We start from the raw sequence: 15,248 nt of genomic DNA on the forward strand, positions 1-15,248 counted from the left end.
GTACATAACGTTGAACGGGACCGTTCGGAGCTGGGTCGTCAGTCTCTCCTAAGTACTCTACCCTTTCTTTTCGCGTCTAATTATAAATCCTCGACCGACGCATTCTTGGCCACTGTCCAAACGATCTTTGGCGGATTCGTCTCGGTGAAGTCAGAGTGGCGTAGTGCGAGAGGAAGCCGAGTGAGTTGCGTCGTTGTGGAAAAGCCGCGGGGAAAGCCGAGTTTCTTTGTTCTGTGCGACGGGACGGGACGGAACGGAACGGGACGCGACGCGACGGCTCTGCGCATACATTGTGGTGGTGGTGGCGCAGCATCGTTTTGTGTATTGTGTGTGTCGCGCGGTGGATCGAGATAATTTCGTCGTCCCTCATGCGTAAGACGGGACGATAGCCAAGAATAGATGGCTATTAATATTTAATCTACGTTGAGCATTGCCCTATAAATCGCGTAAATTTTTACAACAACGAGATCTCTGTGAACGACAGTGTCGCTCGTATCGTGAATCAAGCATACGAGGAAAAAGGACGGACGGACGGACGGACGAACAGACTGACAGAGAAGAGCGAGAGAGCGCGGCGGACGCGATCGCGTAACACGGCGCGCGAGTGCTTTGTTTTGCCGAGCAGCTGATCCGAGGCGGCTGGTTACGTGAAGGTAAATGCGATACGCGCGTCGCTCTTATCCTCAACGCCAAAGGAATCGGCCGTTTGCGCGCGCGCACACACTCGGATTGTATGCATTTTCACCGAAACCCGGAAAAGCTACGTCGCGTCACCAGAGCCCGCCGATTGATTCGATACATTTGAACGTGTACACAAGTCGAGGCAGCATCTGGCTCCATTGTTGCGAATCGATCGCCACGCTCCCCGTTGTTGAAGGGATTTTTGGATCCCTCGTTGAATGGTTTCATTTGACGTAAAAACGAAATCTGTTAATATTTCAAGTTTGACGGAAACATATGAGAACTCATTTTTTCTCTTACAGATTTTTCAAAGAAATCCAAAGAAAACGTACTGTGATGATTTAAATTACGTCTTTGTTGCATTTAAAACGACCGCTCAATAAACCGAGCCTATGACGTAAAACGTTCATAAATCACGAAGTGCGTTGCGAAGATTATAACAAAGGTGCATGAAGCGACGTCATCGACCGGTGTTTCTCGCCTTTACAGGTAGAAGTTAATGCTTGAAACGGGCGAATGGTCAATCGAACCATAAACGACATCCCGCTGTTTATTTCGACCAGCAGTCTTTCAAAGAATTAGCTTTTCCTGCAGTCGTAAAAAGGACCGAGAAGGACGCCCATAATCGAAAAGACGCCGTTTCGAGTTTCTTTCGACGAACAGCCAAAATCCTCGTGGATCTTTCGGCAACTACGTAACAATTAATTCGGAGCTCTCGAAAAATCTGGATGATACTGTACGACGTGGGGCGATTTTTATGTAATAGGACTTCGTCTCGAGACCGACATCGAGAATAGTGTTGATCGATGCGGCATAGTCTCGGAGGGGCCGTCCTCGCGAACGACCAGGAACGTGGGGTACGGCCCCGATCGAGCTGACTAGGGGAACCATCGAGGCCGTGGGCCTCCTGCTGCTGACGGGACTCGTGCCAGAAGGAAGGAATCCACGACGGCAGGTTGAGGTATTCCAGCAAACACATTTCTGTTGTTGGTCATTTAACCGGCTCCACGATGCTCTACATCTTCCACGTTGACACTGGCACTACCATCACCTTCGACATTGCGCTGGCTCTGGAAAGGTAATTTGTGTATATTGTATATTTTTTTTGCAAAAATATATTTTCTCACTAACTGGATAATGGTTATTTGAAATGAATAGAGAGAAAAGAGAAACTAATGTACAGATAAATCGAGAAGAATGAAAAAGAATGTACAAAATATACATATGCAATATACTTGTAACATATGCATATTTTGTACATTATTTTCATCCTTCTCGATTTATCTGTACATCAGCTTTTCTTCTCCTTCTATTTATTTCAAATAACCACCATTCAATGATAGAAAAATAAAAATATGTATGTATACAATTTACATACAATTATATATATATATATATATATATATATATATATATATATATTTATTATTTACGCTTTTTTCACTTGCATCTTTGTGATTTGGTAAGAAATCATTTTGATATAACGCGAATCCAAGAAAAATAAATTGCAAAAGTGCGGACATGAATGAAATTTGTTGTTATGCGTGTTGCTCGAAAGTTTTCCGGAATTACGAGTGGAAATTAGTACTAAATGACTGCAACTCGCGCCGAAAATAATATGTACATATATACACTGAAACGCGCGCGCGCAGTGCACGTGGGTGTGGGTTGACGCGCACGAGTTTGACCCGATGGTAAACTCGGCCAAGCTCTCCCTCTAATGCGTACGAAACACACCGTACATGATACAAATGTACACTTTTTCGATGCTCTTCTCCCGTTGCTCTGTTCGCATAAGCGCTCATCTTTATTTTGCGAACATCATATAGTAGTATTTCTCGCGATTTTAATTTTAATAGATGTATAAATTCTGTTAGTAAAAACATAGACAATAGTATCCGCAGTTAAAAATAATTGGAAAAGAAAACTTTTCACAAACTAAATTCTTTCAGATAGAGAGATGGATTACAATAATCATATTTATTGGATAACCATATTTGGAGGATAACGAGGGAAACAATGATTCCCATCAGCGGATCAGCATATGATAAACGACTTGGTTGCGGATAAAATCATATCGGTGCATTAAATGCATCGGAAACATCTCGTTGATAACGGCGTAACAATACGCTATTTTTCTGTTTCTCTCTTTTTACACTTTCGAGAATTTCCACGCGGTTATGAAAATAATATTGGCTCGGGATGCATTGGCTGTTTTATATAATGCTATGCATGCCGAATCACGTACAAGCCAAGCTTTTAATACGCAGCGTTCTAAGAAAGACAGATCACACGACCTTCTCTTTACGCTTTCGAATAACGTCAGAGATCAATTGAGCAAAAAATTGCTGACTAAACTGTCCAAGAGATGGAGATGTGGAAAATTATGTAATTATAGTAGAATATAATTTTTAATACAATTTGAATTAATGTATATATCATTGCTTCCGCATTGTTATTATTATAGCATCTCCAATTATTTACGTTTTTCTGTTGCACAATTCCTCTATTCTTAGTACTTCTATTTCGTTCTATTCTGTCGAAGTGTTTATTTTCAAGTTTTTTTCGGATATACTATTTGTGGATTAAGATTGAGAGACGGTCAACGACCCCATTTGTCGCACCAATTAACGATCTGTGTCAATTTATGAGGGCGCCCTCCGTCTCGACTTGCTTTTATCATCGCGCCTGCTTATTAATCGCGACTGCGCGATTAAGCGTAAATGAGTAAATACGCTGCGGCCTAATTGCAACGTCACGATTAAACGCAAAACTAGATAATCTTGCAAGATCGGTAATACACTGGCTACGACAGAACATATTTCGGTCGATTACCTTCTGTGTTTACGTAGCATAGTCAATAAGGATACTGCGCGAGAGAAAATCAAACTCGTCAACAATTGACAACTTTTTATTATCGCGAGAGAGAATCGGTGTAAACATATTTATTTTGTTATAGTCTGGAACGCGCGAGCATTTCGCATAAAATTTATGCAAAATAGTTATAATTAGCATAATATTAAAATTAACATAACGAAAATTTACACATGTACGTGTGTTGATTCTTTACATATTTATATAGTTTTATAAAAGCATTTTTTATACTGCTTTTTTCTTTATGCGCGTTATCTTTAATACATGTATTGATAATCTTTAATGAATCATTTATTTACATCATCCAATGTTTTGTTTTTTTCTCAAATTAGAATAACATTGTAAAACTTGAAAAGAGGATATTGTACATATATAGGCATAAATGAGTAATATACAATTTTTTCATATAAAGCTATTTGTTTCCAGCAATTTTTAAATTTTATTGGATTTTCTTTAACAATGTGTAACTATCAATGATAAAGTATACATTTGTGTACATATATGTAAAAAGAAAGAAACTTGCTAACTAAGAGATTCTGATGTTCGCATTAACAAAGTCGCAACTCGCAGCAACGAATGTTCGCGAGCGTGGAATACGAGTCGCGTCATGACGTGCCTAACTCTCGACGACACGCAGTCTCGAGAATCAGCGCGACGTGACGCGTGCAACTGTACCGTAATCAGCTGTAACGCAACCGCAAATGTGACTTGGCAATATACAACTCTTGTACGTGTCTCGCGCCAATGCGAAGCATTCGATCGATATACGCCATGGCGTATATCGTTATTAAATCCAAAACTTTTAAATCGCTCGTTAATGACATATCATTGATTCGAGTTTTGCTGATAATGAGAGAAAGAAAAGAATTAATGGCATATTGCGTAAGATATAATATTGTGCTAGGAACATCAATCATTTCGGGAACGCTTTCTTTATGCAGTTAACGGACATTTTATATCTTCATGAGTGAGATAATTGTTTTATTTACGAGCAGAATTTCGCGTGATGATTTTATTATTAGCGGTGCAATCAAATTATTATCTGTCTGTGAATTTCCATTCTTTTATAATTAATACGCATCTTTCCTTCCACTCTTTGGACAAAGAATACTCCTCATCCGTTAATTAACCTTGTGGATGTTAACGAGAAGTGGCAGTTAATTATTCAATCCTTTTGTCCAAGCATTGTTCTAGTTGTTGAAATAAAACCGAACGGTACATCCATTTCACGAATTAACGACAATCCTCGTATTACAGGGAATAACGAAAAATTGCCGAAACATTTTTTTTTATTTTATCGTTTTAAATGTTTAGAACAATGTTAAGAACAATGAAAGTTAAAACTTGGGAGAGAAAAATTTGGGCGAAAAATGTCTCAGCTATAAAATTAAAAAAAATTTTTTCGAATCTGTATTCTGCAATATTTAAGATTTAAGAATGTAGACGCACGTTGCTCATTCATGCGTAATATTTTTCTGAGCAGCGTGAGCCAGCTGATGGAGGCGATCGAGAGGGAATGCGGTGTAGTAGCGACGCATCAGGTGCTGCTTATGAGCGGGGGCGAATGTCTGGAACCCAATGCACGTGTGTGCTCTTACTCGGCTGGAACCGACACGAATCCGATATATCTATTTAGCAAGGCTGCCATTGAGAGTAGCCTTCCGCCTACACCGAGTATAGATTACGGTTCCGGTGAGTAACGAAAAAAATCTCTTTTATACTCGCGTGTCTCTCTCATATCAATAATAATATATCGTAATATACGTAAGTGATTTTACAATAATTTGTGCTAAAACATCAGCTTGGGTACATTTTTTACATATTTTGGTCGATATTTATTATGAGAGCCATTTTTATTTTCGTAGCAACGCCTTTTTGCATAATTTTTTTACATTTAATTAATCTCATCATTCTTATTGATTCATATTATGTTTTTAAACATTCTGCATTTAAAACTACGCACTTTTACGTCTCGAATAAACAATCTCTATATGCACATTTTATTAAATGTAAATAATTTTAATATTGAACATAGTAATAAAATAAAAATTTAATTTTATAGTATACATAATATTTATTCTTATTATTTCGCGCAATTCTCTATTATTATCACTTTTCAAATTTCAATAATATTATACGCACATTATCGCTTGTATAATACTTGTGACAATATTTAAATTAGCGTTTATCTCGCGTTAAATTAATTCTTATCGTAGCGCAATAAATTTGTGAACTCATTCGATTCTCGCGACGTAATTTTAACATTATTGTATAATGATAAATTCGGATAATTAATTTCGGTCAAGGTCAGATTTAAAACGAGAATTCTGGAATATTATTTCTTGTTAACATCGCTTCATTAACAAAGAATCACATTAATAATGATCTTTATCGCCTTTTCGAAAAAGAAGAGATTAACATCGAAAAAAATATCGAGTTGAAAATATATCTAAAATTAACTTTTTACTTTATAATTTTTTACTATATCTATTCTCTCTTTCTCTTAGATGGTGCGTATATATCATAAACGCGAGATATGATAGTGTCGTATACTTTTTGCGATGAGTCGCAAATTTCTACACTACTCGTGATTCAATCAATTTAAACCCATGCGAAGCCAATATATAAAACGGCAATAAATACGTTATGCATCTGGTAAAATCTTCATGTCATCGCAAAGATTTTAGCAGTGATTTTCCGAGTTAGATCATAAATGCCATTGCGAGATTTTAATGTGTTGTTAACGAGCCTCGTAATCAACTGAGCCTCCGACCTGATTCTATTATTTACTGGATAATCATCCGGCTCTCTTTTCCGGTTGCACGTGAGTAATTGCATCTCCGCAACGTGACACTAAGAGAACACCAAGTTCCCGTTGCGTAGAATATGAAACTAGGCCGGCCAACTAGATAGCGTAACGCTTTTCCGCAAGTCGCAAAAATTATATACCATACTTGCCTAAAGTATGAATTGAGTTGAGAAAATACTCAGCTTTAATTCTATCGATCATGCTCGAATTATGTACTTTAAAAGTTATTTTCGTAATTACCGTCGTAATGTTGTAAAAGTGTTTGTCTCTGTAAAAAACAGAAATATATAAGGAGAGAGATACTAAATGAAAAATCTGTTGAATTATAGTAAACGTTTCTATATCTATTGAATTACGTCAGATAAAAGTGATATATAAATATGATATATAAAAATTTATTAGATGTAAACGTACAATTTAACTTGTAGATGAACTAACGGTGGTTGCGATTTTTTTTATTATTATACAGATTCCGAGCTGTTGAGCTTATCAATTTTCGAATGAATACGCGCAATATAGATTGTAATATAGATTGTAATATTTTAAAATTATATTTATTACTTTTATATAAAAAGTATCGTATGATACTCAACTTTAGTAAGCTTAAGTTGAGTTTAAGATTATCAGTCTTCTCTACAAAAATGACATTGAGTCGGTCGTTGTTTTGTTTGAAAGATCGCATTACACTAAGCCACGAATAGAACGGATTCCCATTTATCGAGAATCGAAGATACCGTGTGACATATTGAAGTGGTCAGCTAACTAGAGGACCTTATGAGAGTGCTTCCGTCATCAATCGTAAAAAACGCAAAATATGACGGACATACCAGAATGTTTGTTTACTGTTGAATATACTTCGATTATTTTTTTAACGATGAATAATAGATTTTCGAACCACGCTAAAACAAAAGACTTACTCTGTTTACATAGCTGGTCTGTCAACGGTTTATAATTTATATGTATGATGTAGAGAATTTTCCTTATTCGCGCTTAACAAATTTAACGTAATCGACTGATTAGTTTTCTTACCAGACATTATATCGAATTGACTTTATAATTTAATCAGCTGATTCTCGTTGACAGGCGAACGATGCGAGCAAAATTGCATTTTCCGCGAAATAGTACCTCGTGTTTTACGGGGGGACTTGGCTATATCTTTGAGCATTATATTTATTGATTTTTTTCCCAAGATTGACTTAATCAGTTTATCTCAGATAAAACGATCTCATAAATTTACATAATCTTGGATAATATTACCGAACAAATAGCCATCAAAAAATAAATTGCAGTGTATAATATGTTTATATTGAGCTACATATTACAAAGTATATATAGTAATGTTTTAAATATTGTAATGCTACAAAACATAATCGATACACACACATACATTTATCTTTTCTATTTCCAGTAACAAATATTATTAAAACGCTTATCTTGTTCTGATATCCATAAATATGTCTTTAATAAACACGCACATTTTGCGTATTATCTATCCGTGATGCGATAATTTCTTTTTTTTAATAGTCGTACAGTACACACATCTCGTCTGCGATAGGTAAGGCATAATAAAAAAACTGCTTGCTTTGTAAGGAGATATTGAGCCAATACAAAAACAATAATATTCGATGAGTGGATTTTGCGTTCGGAATCAAAACTTGGAACAGCATATTCTGTAGCTCTATTTATAAGGATAATTACTGGATCAAATAACTTTTGCCAATAAATAAAAAGAAGATAATTTACAATGATATGCTTTGCGTATATTGAACAGATCGCACAGTTGTTCGACTTTTTTATTTTTAATTTCTTTTCATATATTCTTATTATCTCATTCTATACATTATATTTTTATTATCAAAAACATTTGCTTTATCTATTATATATAATATTAAGCGTTTACGTATACAAAATCTTCATATAAATTTATAATTATTTATTTATGTGTGAAAAACATAAATAGCGATAGTGCCTTGGTCTTTCGCAACGGCAAGTCGACATAATCGTATCTGGAGTTGAGACCTCATTAGATCTCATAAATCAGTTACAATAATATCGAAACAAACTTTTATAGATTATTAAATCGTTTTTTCCAGATATAAAAATAGGATAGAAAAATGAAAATGTACTAATGTTGTTAATATTTCTGCGGAATATATTGCCTGCTCATAGAAAGTTGTAATAATAACACTTCAAAATGTATAAGCAAATAAATTTTAATCGAAATATTGATATTAGCGTGCGCGCACGACTTGATTATTTTCTTTATAAAAGTTGGAGGAACGCTTCGATAAAGAGCAATAGCTCAAGTTGATTATGACGAAGAAAAATATGTTTTTATGAAACATATTTTTTCCACGTATTTTTGAAAGATTTTCTTTCAGAACTTTTTTTTCATTATATTGATTTTTACTTATTTACGTACGTAATGAAAGGGAAAATATTGAGTGTTATATATTTTGCAATATATCATATTTCTATTAAATGAAAAAAAAAAAAATTTGAAAAAGAAAATATATTAATAACTTTTTAAAATTGTTCGAAAAAGACATGAAATATTTATTACGTAATTATTACGAAAATAAAATATTTATTACGTAATTTAGATTTATGAATATTATTACAGTGTTTTTTTGTGAAAGAAAGATATATATTGTCAAGGTATAAATGATGCAAAAGCGAGTATAATTATAAGAGATACTTTAGCTGTCATACGAGATAAAAAAACATTGAATGCTTTTTATGTTTCTAATATGCTGTAAATCACAATGCGCTCAGGAAAGAAATAGAAATGAATACATGTAGCATGAGAATAATTATGTTTCATGAAGAATAATTATCGCTGTTAGAGGTTATCGTAGATTTAGACTTCCAGCTTCATTATTCAGAGAATTCCTGATTATTAATCTATATATTGCACGTGTGCTTTTCGAAAAGTGCAGAAGTCTCGCTGATGAGCAGCGATGTAACGATACATCCGGCATACTTGTTTTTTTTTTTGTGATATCTATCGATGACGACTTTCGAGTCTGATAGCATTGCGGAATCTCTTTGTTTATTGTTCAGTTGTGCATAATGATATTTTTTGTATTTGCAAATTAGTAGGGTCACTCGGACGGCGATCTAGACGTCGGTCATACATAAATATGTTATTGTAAAATATGCGTAATAGGATATGTAAAATATCCTCTAAATACTGCTATCACAATGACATCGCTACAATTTTTTTTCCTTATTCCCTAATATTTTTTATTGCAGCGTTTATTCCGATTCTTGTCGATAGAATTTTTTTGCGATTTCTCTTGTGACTTTTTGTACGTGAATTAATCTCGTTCGTTTAAAGTATAATTCGCTTCTTATATCTTTGAGAATGATGTAATTATCGAAGCGATGCATATCGTGTCGACCTTGGAGTTTCATCGCGTGCCCAAGATTATGTTCTTTGGCGAACTTCGTCGATCAATTACACACCTGCTACTTGAGTTAATCCCTGATTTGATGTTCCCGTTATTAGGTCTTGTCAAAAATTAGAAAATTTTCTTAAAACAGAGTCACTTATAACTTCCATATATATATATATATATATATATATATATATATATATAATTTATATATATATATAATTTATATAATTTATATATATATATATATATATATATATATATATATAAATTATGTTATAATTTACACACATATGTAGATAATAAAAATGTGACGCCAAGGATTTATTTTGATTTTTTGTTTACCAGATGTGGATCTTCAGACCCAGATCGATGCTTCGCTGGCGATGCCGGCCACCTATCAGACTCTTTGTGCACGAGCCCATCTGGCTCAACATTGTTGTGGCCTAGCACGAGAGCAGACAAGAATCTGCGAGAAGCTAGTTCATGATCAGCACCTTCAACAGCAGGGTTGGGCTGCGGTAGTTGCGAATCTCGAGGATATTACACAAATGTTTCAAACACGAGCCGAGCAATTCCAACAAGCCTTTGTCTTGTATCTTGCTGAGAGGCAGCGACATACGGAGCTCCTTGACAAGTACGATTTTTTAATTATATTTATTTTATTAATGTATAAATATCGGGGGAGAAGGTGGTGGAGAATCCTATTTTGTTTTTATTAATATCTTTTGAATTTTTAATATCAAGCTGAAATTAGTGTATAGGAATATCCCATTTCAATTTAATTTTAGTAGCTGTATTAATTAATCTCTATTAAAGATCTGTTTATTAATTAGTAAATTTAATTATTAGATTGTAGAGTAAAAAATGATATTTAAATGCATATACATATATATATATATATATATATATATATATATATATATATATTTCATATTTTACACTATAGTTTGTTAATTACGTGTATGTATGTGTGTATTCTTTTTTTTGGGGGGAGGGGGGAGAAATACGATGAATAAAGATTGACAGTAACAATGATAAAGTAAACCAATTTTTCTTAATGAGTTACAAACTATTATAGTTCGTAACAATACTGCTCTGAATAATTATTTTAATTAATTAATGGGTATTGCTATTGAATGCGCGTTTTAATTATCATACCTTTGATTATCATGTATAATCGTCCCCGTTTCAATTACCGTTAATTATTATGCTAATAAATAATTAAATGCGATCGTCATTCTAATTTTATTTTAATTTATTAAGAATTTATTAAAAATTTAAAAATATGCGCGTTGGAGTTTATAATCAATATATATTTGTTAAATAGCTGAAAATATTGTTAAATATTTGATAATATTCTAATTTGTAAGTACATTGAATTTTTAAATTTCGAAAATCTGAAAATTTTTAATTTTTGAAAATTTTGATTTGTGTCTTCGATTAAAAACAAATATTTAAATTGAAATTGTTCTCTATATTATTAGATGACAAAGAGATGGATGCACGAAGAAATTAATGCCAATTGTATTGCAGTTTTAGTGCCGATCTTGGTACTCTCGCGAAAATTCCTATTTTGCCGGCTTTGAGAGCTCAAGCAGAGGGTCTGTTGAGTCCGGATGATCAACCCACTCAATCCTCCGAACCTGCGTCGGAGAGTTCCGGAGAAATGCTTAGTCTGCTTCGATGGATCTCTGCTAAGGACAATCAAAGCAGCCTGGAGCAAGTGGCAGATCAATGCTCGCGTGGCTTAGAACAGTTTGATGAACGATTGATGGAGACTTTGAAAGCCGAAGTAAACGCTGCCATCGACAATGCCAATAAGCAAGACATGAAAGAAATCAAAGGTTTGGGCGAGAGGCTGTTTGCTCTAGAACAATTAATGGTACAGACCAAGAAGCTTGTTCACGAGCAGGGCGAATTGGCTCAAGGTTTTCTGCAGAATCAAAATCGCGCGAGCAATCTGGGTGATGCGAGCGTCTTGCCCGATCTATGCACTTCCCATCGGCGACAATTGCTCGTCATGTTGCAGAATCATAATCAGTTGCGTGACATCCGTCGTAGATGCACCAAAGCGAAAGAGGAGCTCTCGGTGAACATCTATCATCGTCTCAAATGGATCATGTATGTGGAAAACAAGATGGTGGAAGTGGGCAACAAGTTGATTATATATCACGAAAGCTTGAAGCGATTGAGAAGGCATCTGGAAGTGCTCCAACAAATCCACTTGGCTCCGCAAATGTATATAAGCGCGGTGATTGAAGTGGTTAGAAGGCGCACGTTTTCGCAAGCTTTTCTCGTATGGGCCAGCAATCTGGCTTGTCAATTGTTGACAGTCCACAGCGAAGAGTTAGCGCGTAGACGAGAGTTTCAAAGCAAATTCAACGGTCACTTTTTGAACACTCTTTTTCCGGGTCTGGAGGACACGCCGCCGCCTTTCGCGACACAGGCACCTTCTGTCTTTGACAACGGACTACCGAAGGTAGAGTTAATATGAGATTTCGTTAATCATTATTGAAATTTATATTATCGTATAGCATTATTCTTTTTAATGCTTGATTAGCTGACCGCGGACGATATGGAGTCATTGAGGTCGCAGCTTCCGGACTTGGCACTAACTATCTCTACGCCAGATTTAAATAACATTACACAATTCTTTTTATCCAAAAGCTTTACCGAAGGCAGCACTGGCGATATCAAGAAGAAGGATGCTACGTCAGTGAGCATCGACGTTGCAGCAAAAGAACAAGAGCGTGCTAGAGCGCCGTTGTTGTCCGACAGGTAAATCTTTGGTAACAGATCGTTGTGTCGCTTTTACAAATGGAAAAAAAAAAAAAAAATTATATATATATATATATATATATATATATATATATATATATATATATAGAGAGAGAGAGAGAGAGAGAGAGAGAGAGAGAGAGATTACGTAAATTACCGCGAACATCATAATTATATCTTGTTGATTTTCAGGGGCGACTTTGAGTCTGAAACAGATACGGAGGAATTTGAAAAGATCGGTCAGGCCGGTGCTGACGCGGCCAAGCCCGCCGTGTTCGACGTTACAAAACAAAAGCGGCAGAAGCAATTGGAGGTTGGTGCTTCACGAAGCGTGTCCCCCGCTTCGTCGACTTCGACTAACGTCTCCCCGTTAAATTCGAAAGTCGCGGATCTAACAACGCGTTCGTCCACGTCAAGCGAACCCGGTTCTTTCCAATTTCCCAGCCTGTCTGCCGTGAGCGAGCGCCCGGTGCAGCTGAGTCCGCTGACCGAGTGCGTGGAGAACGGCGCTGTTGATTCCTCTGTTTGCTTGCTCCGTAACGGCGCGAGTGGTCTCTCAAACTATCGCGACGCTCTACCTCTCGAGGAGCAGCATTCCTTGAGTCCGAATCCCTCCTCCTTGCCACGGTCCTCCGCCATGTGCGACGACCAGCAGCATCATTATCATCATCCGTTGTCCGGTAGCGGTGGTAGCAGCCCATCTGTCGGCGTAGGCGCTACCGATTTTATGGGTACCGAGTTTTACATGGATGAATCTCTACCGAGCAGTCTCAGTGAGCATCCTGTCGACGGCCAGCATCAGGCTATCATGTCCCTTCTTCAGGTACTGGACGAATTACAGCTCGCTAACAGACAACTCTCGTAGCCGTAAAACGTTCCATGAAGAACTGTCTTCGTCCTTCACCATTACCTATCATGCCTCTAAAATGTATATTTTCTTTTTTTTATCTATTTCTGTTTATTCTTTTCTTTTTTTGTTCTGCTTCAAGATATTGGAAATATTGTTCAATATTATATTTACGGAGATATATTTGTAGTTGATATTTTCTTTTATTTATAATTTTTAAATACTTTTTTAATCGTTATCTTTATATTTATTAATGAGTTAAAAATTACTTATCTTCATATTTATTAAAACTAACTATATGCATTTTGTGATTTGTGAGACGTGGATATCGTATGTATCGCTTCTTGTGTTTTGCAATCGCTTAAACCAATCGAATTTAATTTTATTGCGCTTTCAACTGATTTCTCTGTATCGCTTGCACAAATATAAATGGAATCAAAAATATTAGATACGTGTGCGTCAAGTACGTGCGTGCGCGCGCATATATAAATATATATATATGCGTGCATCTTGATTTTTTACAGGATAGCTGGCGTCGCACTCGTTTCCCGATTCCTTGATCCACACGTGATTCCTTCAGAATTCCATTAAACTCATTTACACGATTGCTTTCACAAAGAAATTCGTTTTAAATTAAAATGATTGCAAAATTTGTTTTAAATTAAAATGATTGCAATTTTGCATTATACAATTCCAATGGTTTAAAATTAAAAAAGAAGATGAAATGTTTCTCCTTTGTACGAATTTTTCTCGACTGTGTGTGCGCGTATACACACAGAGTCGCGAATAATTCTAAAATGTGAACTTGAATGTGCTTATTGGAATCGTTGATATTGATATTTCAGGAAAATCTCGGTAATACGCGCGAGGAAGTGGAAAGATTGCAATCCATTCTGAAGACTATGAAGATAGTTGTATGCGAAGAATTGAATTTCGTTCGGAACGAATTGACGATTCTACGAGAGCGATCTAACGAGGACAAGAGTGGTCTCATTGAGATGACGGAACGCGCGCGAGTGGCATTGTCCTTATACTCGCAAGAGTGCGATCGACGACTTCAAGAGCGCGAGCAGGAATTGACGCTTGAGCATGAGTTTAAGATAACAGATGTCAAGAAGCTGATACAGAATCATGAAGAAGAAATTTGCACACTCAAGCATAATCTTCTAGAAAAGGAGACAGAATTGACAGAGCACGAGCGGTTGGTGGCTACGATGCGTCAAAAGCTGGAAGATGAACAAATCGAGAGGGGAAACTTACAGACTCGTTTACACCAGCAACTTGAAGACTATTCGAGAATATTGGAACAAGCGCGCATAGATAAGGAAGAGGCTGTGAAAAAGGCGAATGATGAAAGATTTCTCGAGATTACCTCTCTGACGAATTCCTTGACACAGTGTCAGAAGCGAATTCAAGAATTGGAAGAGAAATTGATCACTGCTCGCAATGATCAAGAAAGAATGGTGAAAGAGGTGACCGATAAAGTCCAAACAGAATATAAGACGGAGTTGGAAACCATTCGAAGTCGCTTTAAACTAATGGCTGCTTCTACCATGGAAAGGAGTCCCAGTGATTCCAGTTTAGAAAGAATTGAGGTAAATAATCTATCAGTTTGTGTTCATGCTATTATTATTGAAAATAAAGTGGAGAAAGATGCAAAAGGATATTTTGATTATTTCAGCGGACAGATGTTATTGAATTAGCGAATCACGAGGCGATCTTAGAGCAAGCAAGGGAAGATATGAAAGTAGAAAACGCTATGGCCGTTCGTACTGCTATAGAAAAGGAAAGAGCTGATTGCATGACGAAATTAGATAACGAATTAAAATTGGCAAAGGAAGTAGTTGAAGAGAAAAAT

At 36.0% G+C, this 15,248-nt stretch overlaps 1 protein-coding gene across 1 annotated transcript in view; it reads left to right on the forward strand.

Moving 5' to 3' along the window:
- Positions 1–15,248, forward strand: part of LOC126852155 (RB1-inducible coiled-coil protein 1) — a 21,031-nt gene continuing 5,783 nt past the window's right edge. Inside the window, 8 exon segments of the mRNA XM_050596628.1 lie at positions 1–1,759; positions 5,039–5,247; positions 10,111–10,399; positions 11,299–12,244; positions 12,326–12,543; positions 12,736–13,366; positions 14,236–14,985; positions 15,072–15,247. Coding sequence (XP_050452585.1) covers positions 1,692–1,759; positions 5,039–5,247; positions 10,111–10,399; positions 11,299–12,244; positions 12,326–12,543; positions 12,736–13,366; positions 14,236–14,985; positions 15,072–15,247 — 3,287 coding nt within the window. The 5' untranslated portion in view covers positions 1–1,691.

Source organism: Cataglyphis hispanica, chromosome 10, assembly GCF_021464435.1.
Source record: "Cataglyphis hispanica isolate Lineage 1 chromosome 10, ULB_Chis1_1.0, whole genome shotgun sequence".
In the NCBI taxonomy this organism is placed as follows: Eukaryota; Metazoa; Arthropoda; class Insecta; order Hymenoptera; family Formicidae; genus Cataglyphis; species Cataglyphis hispanica.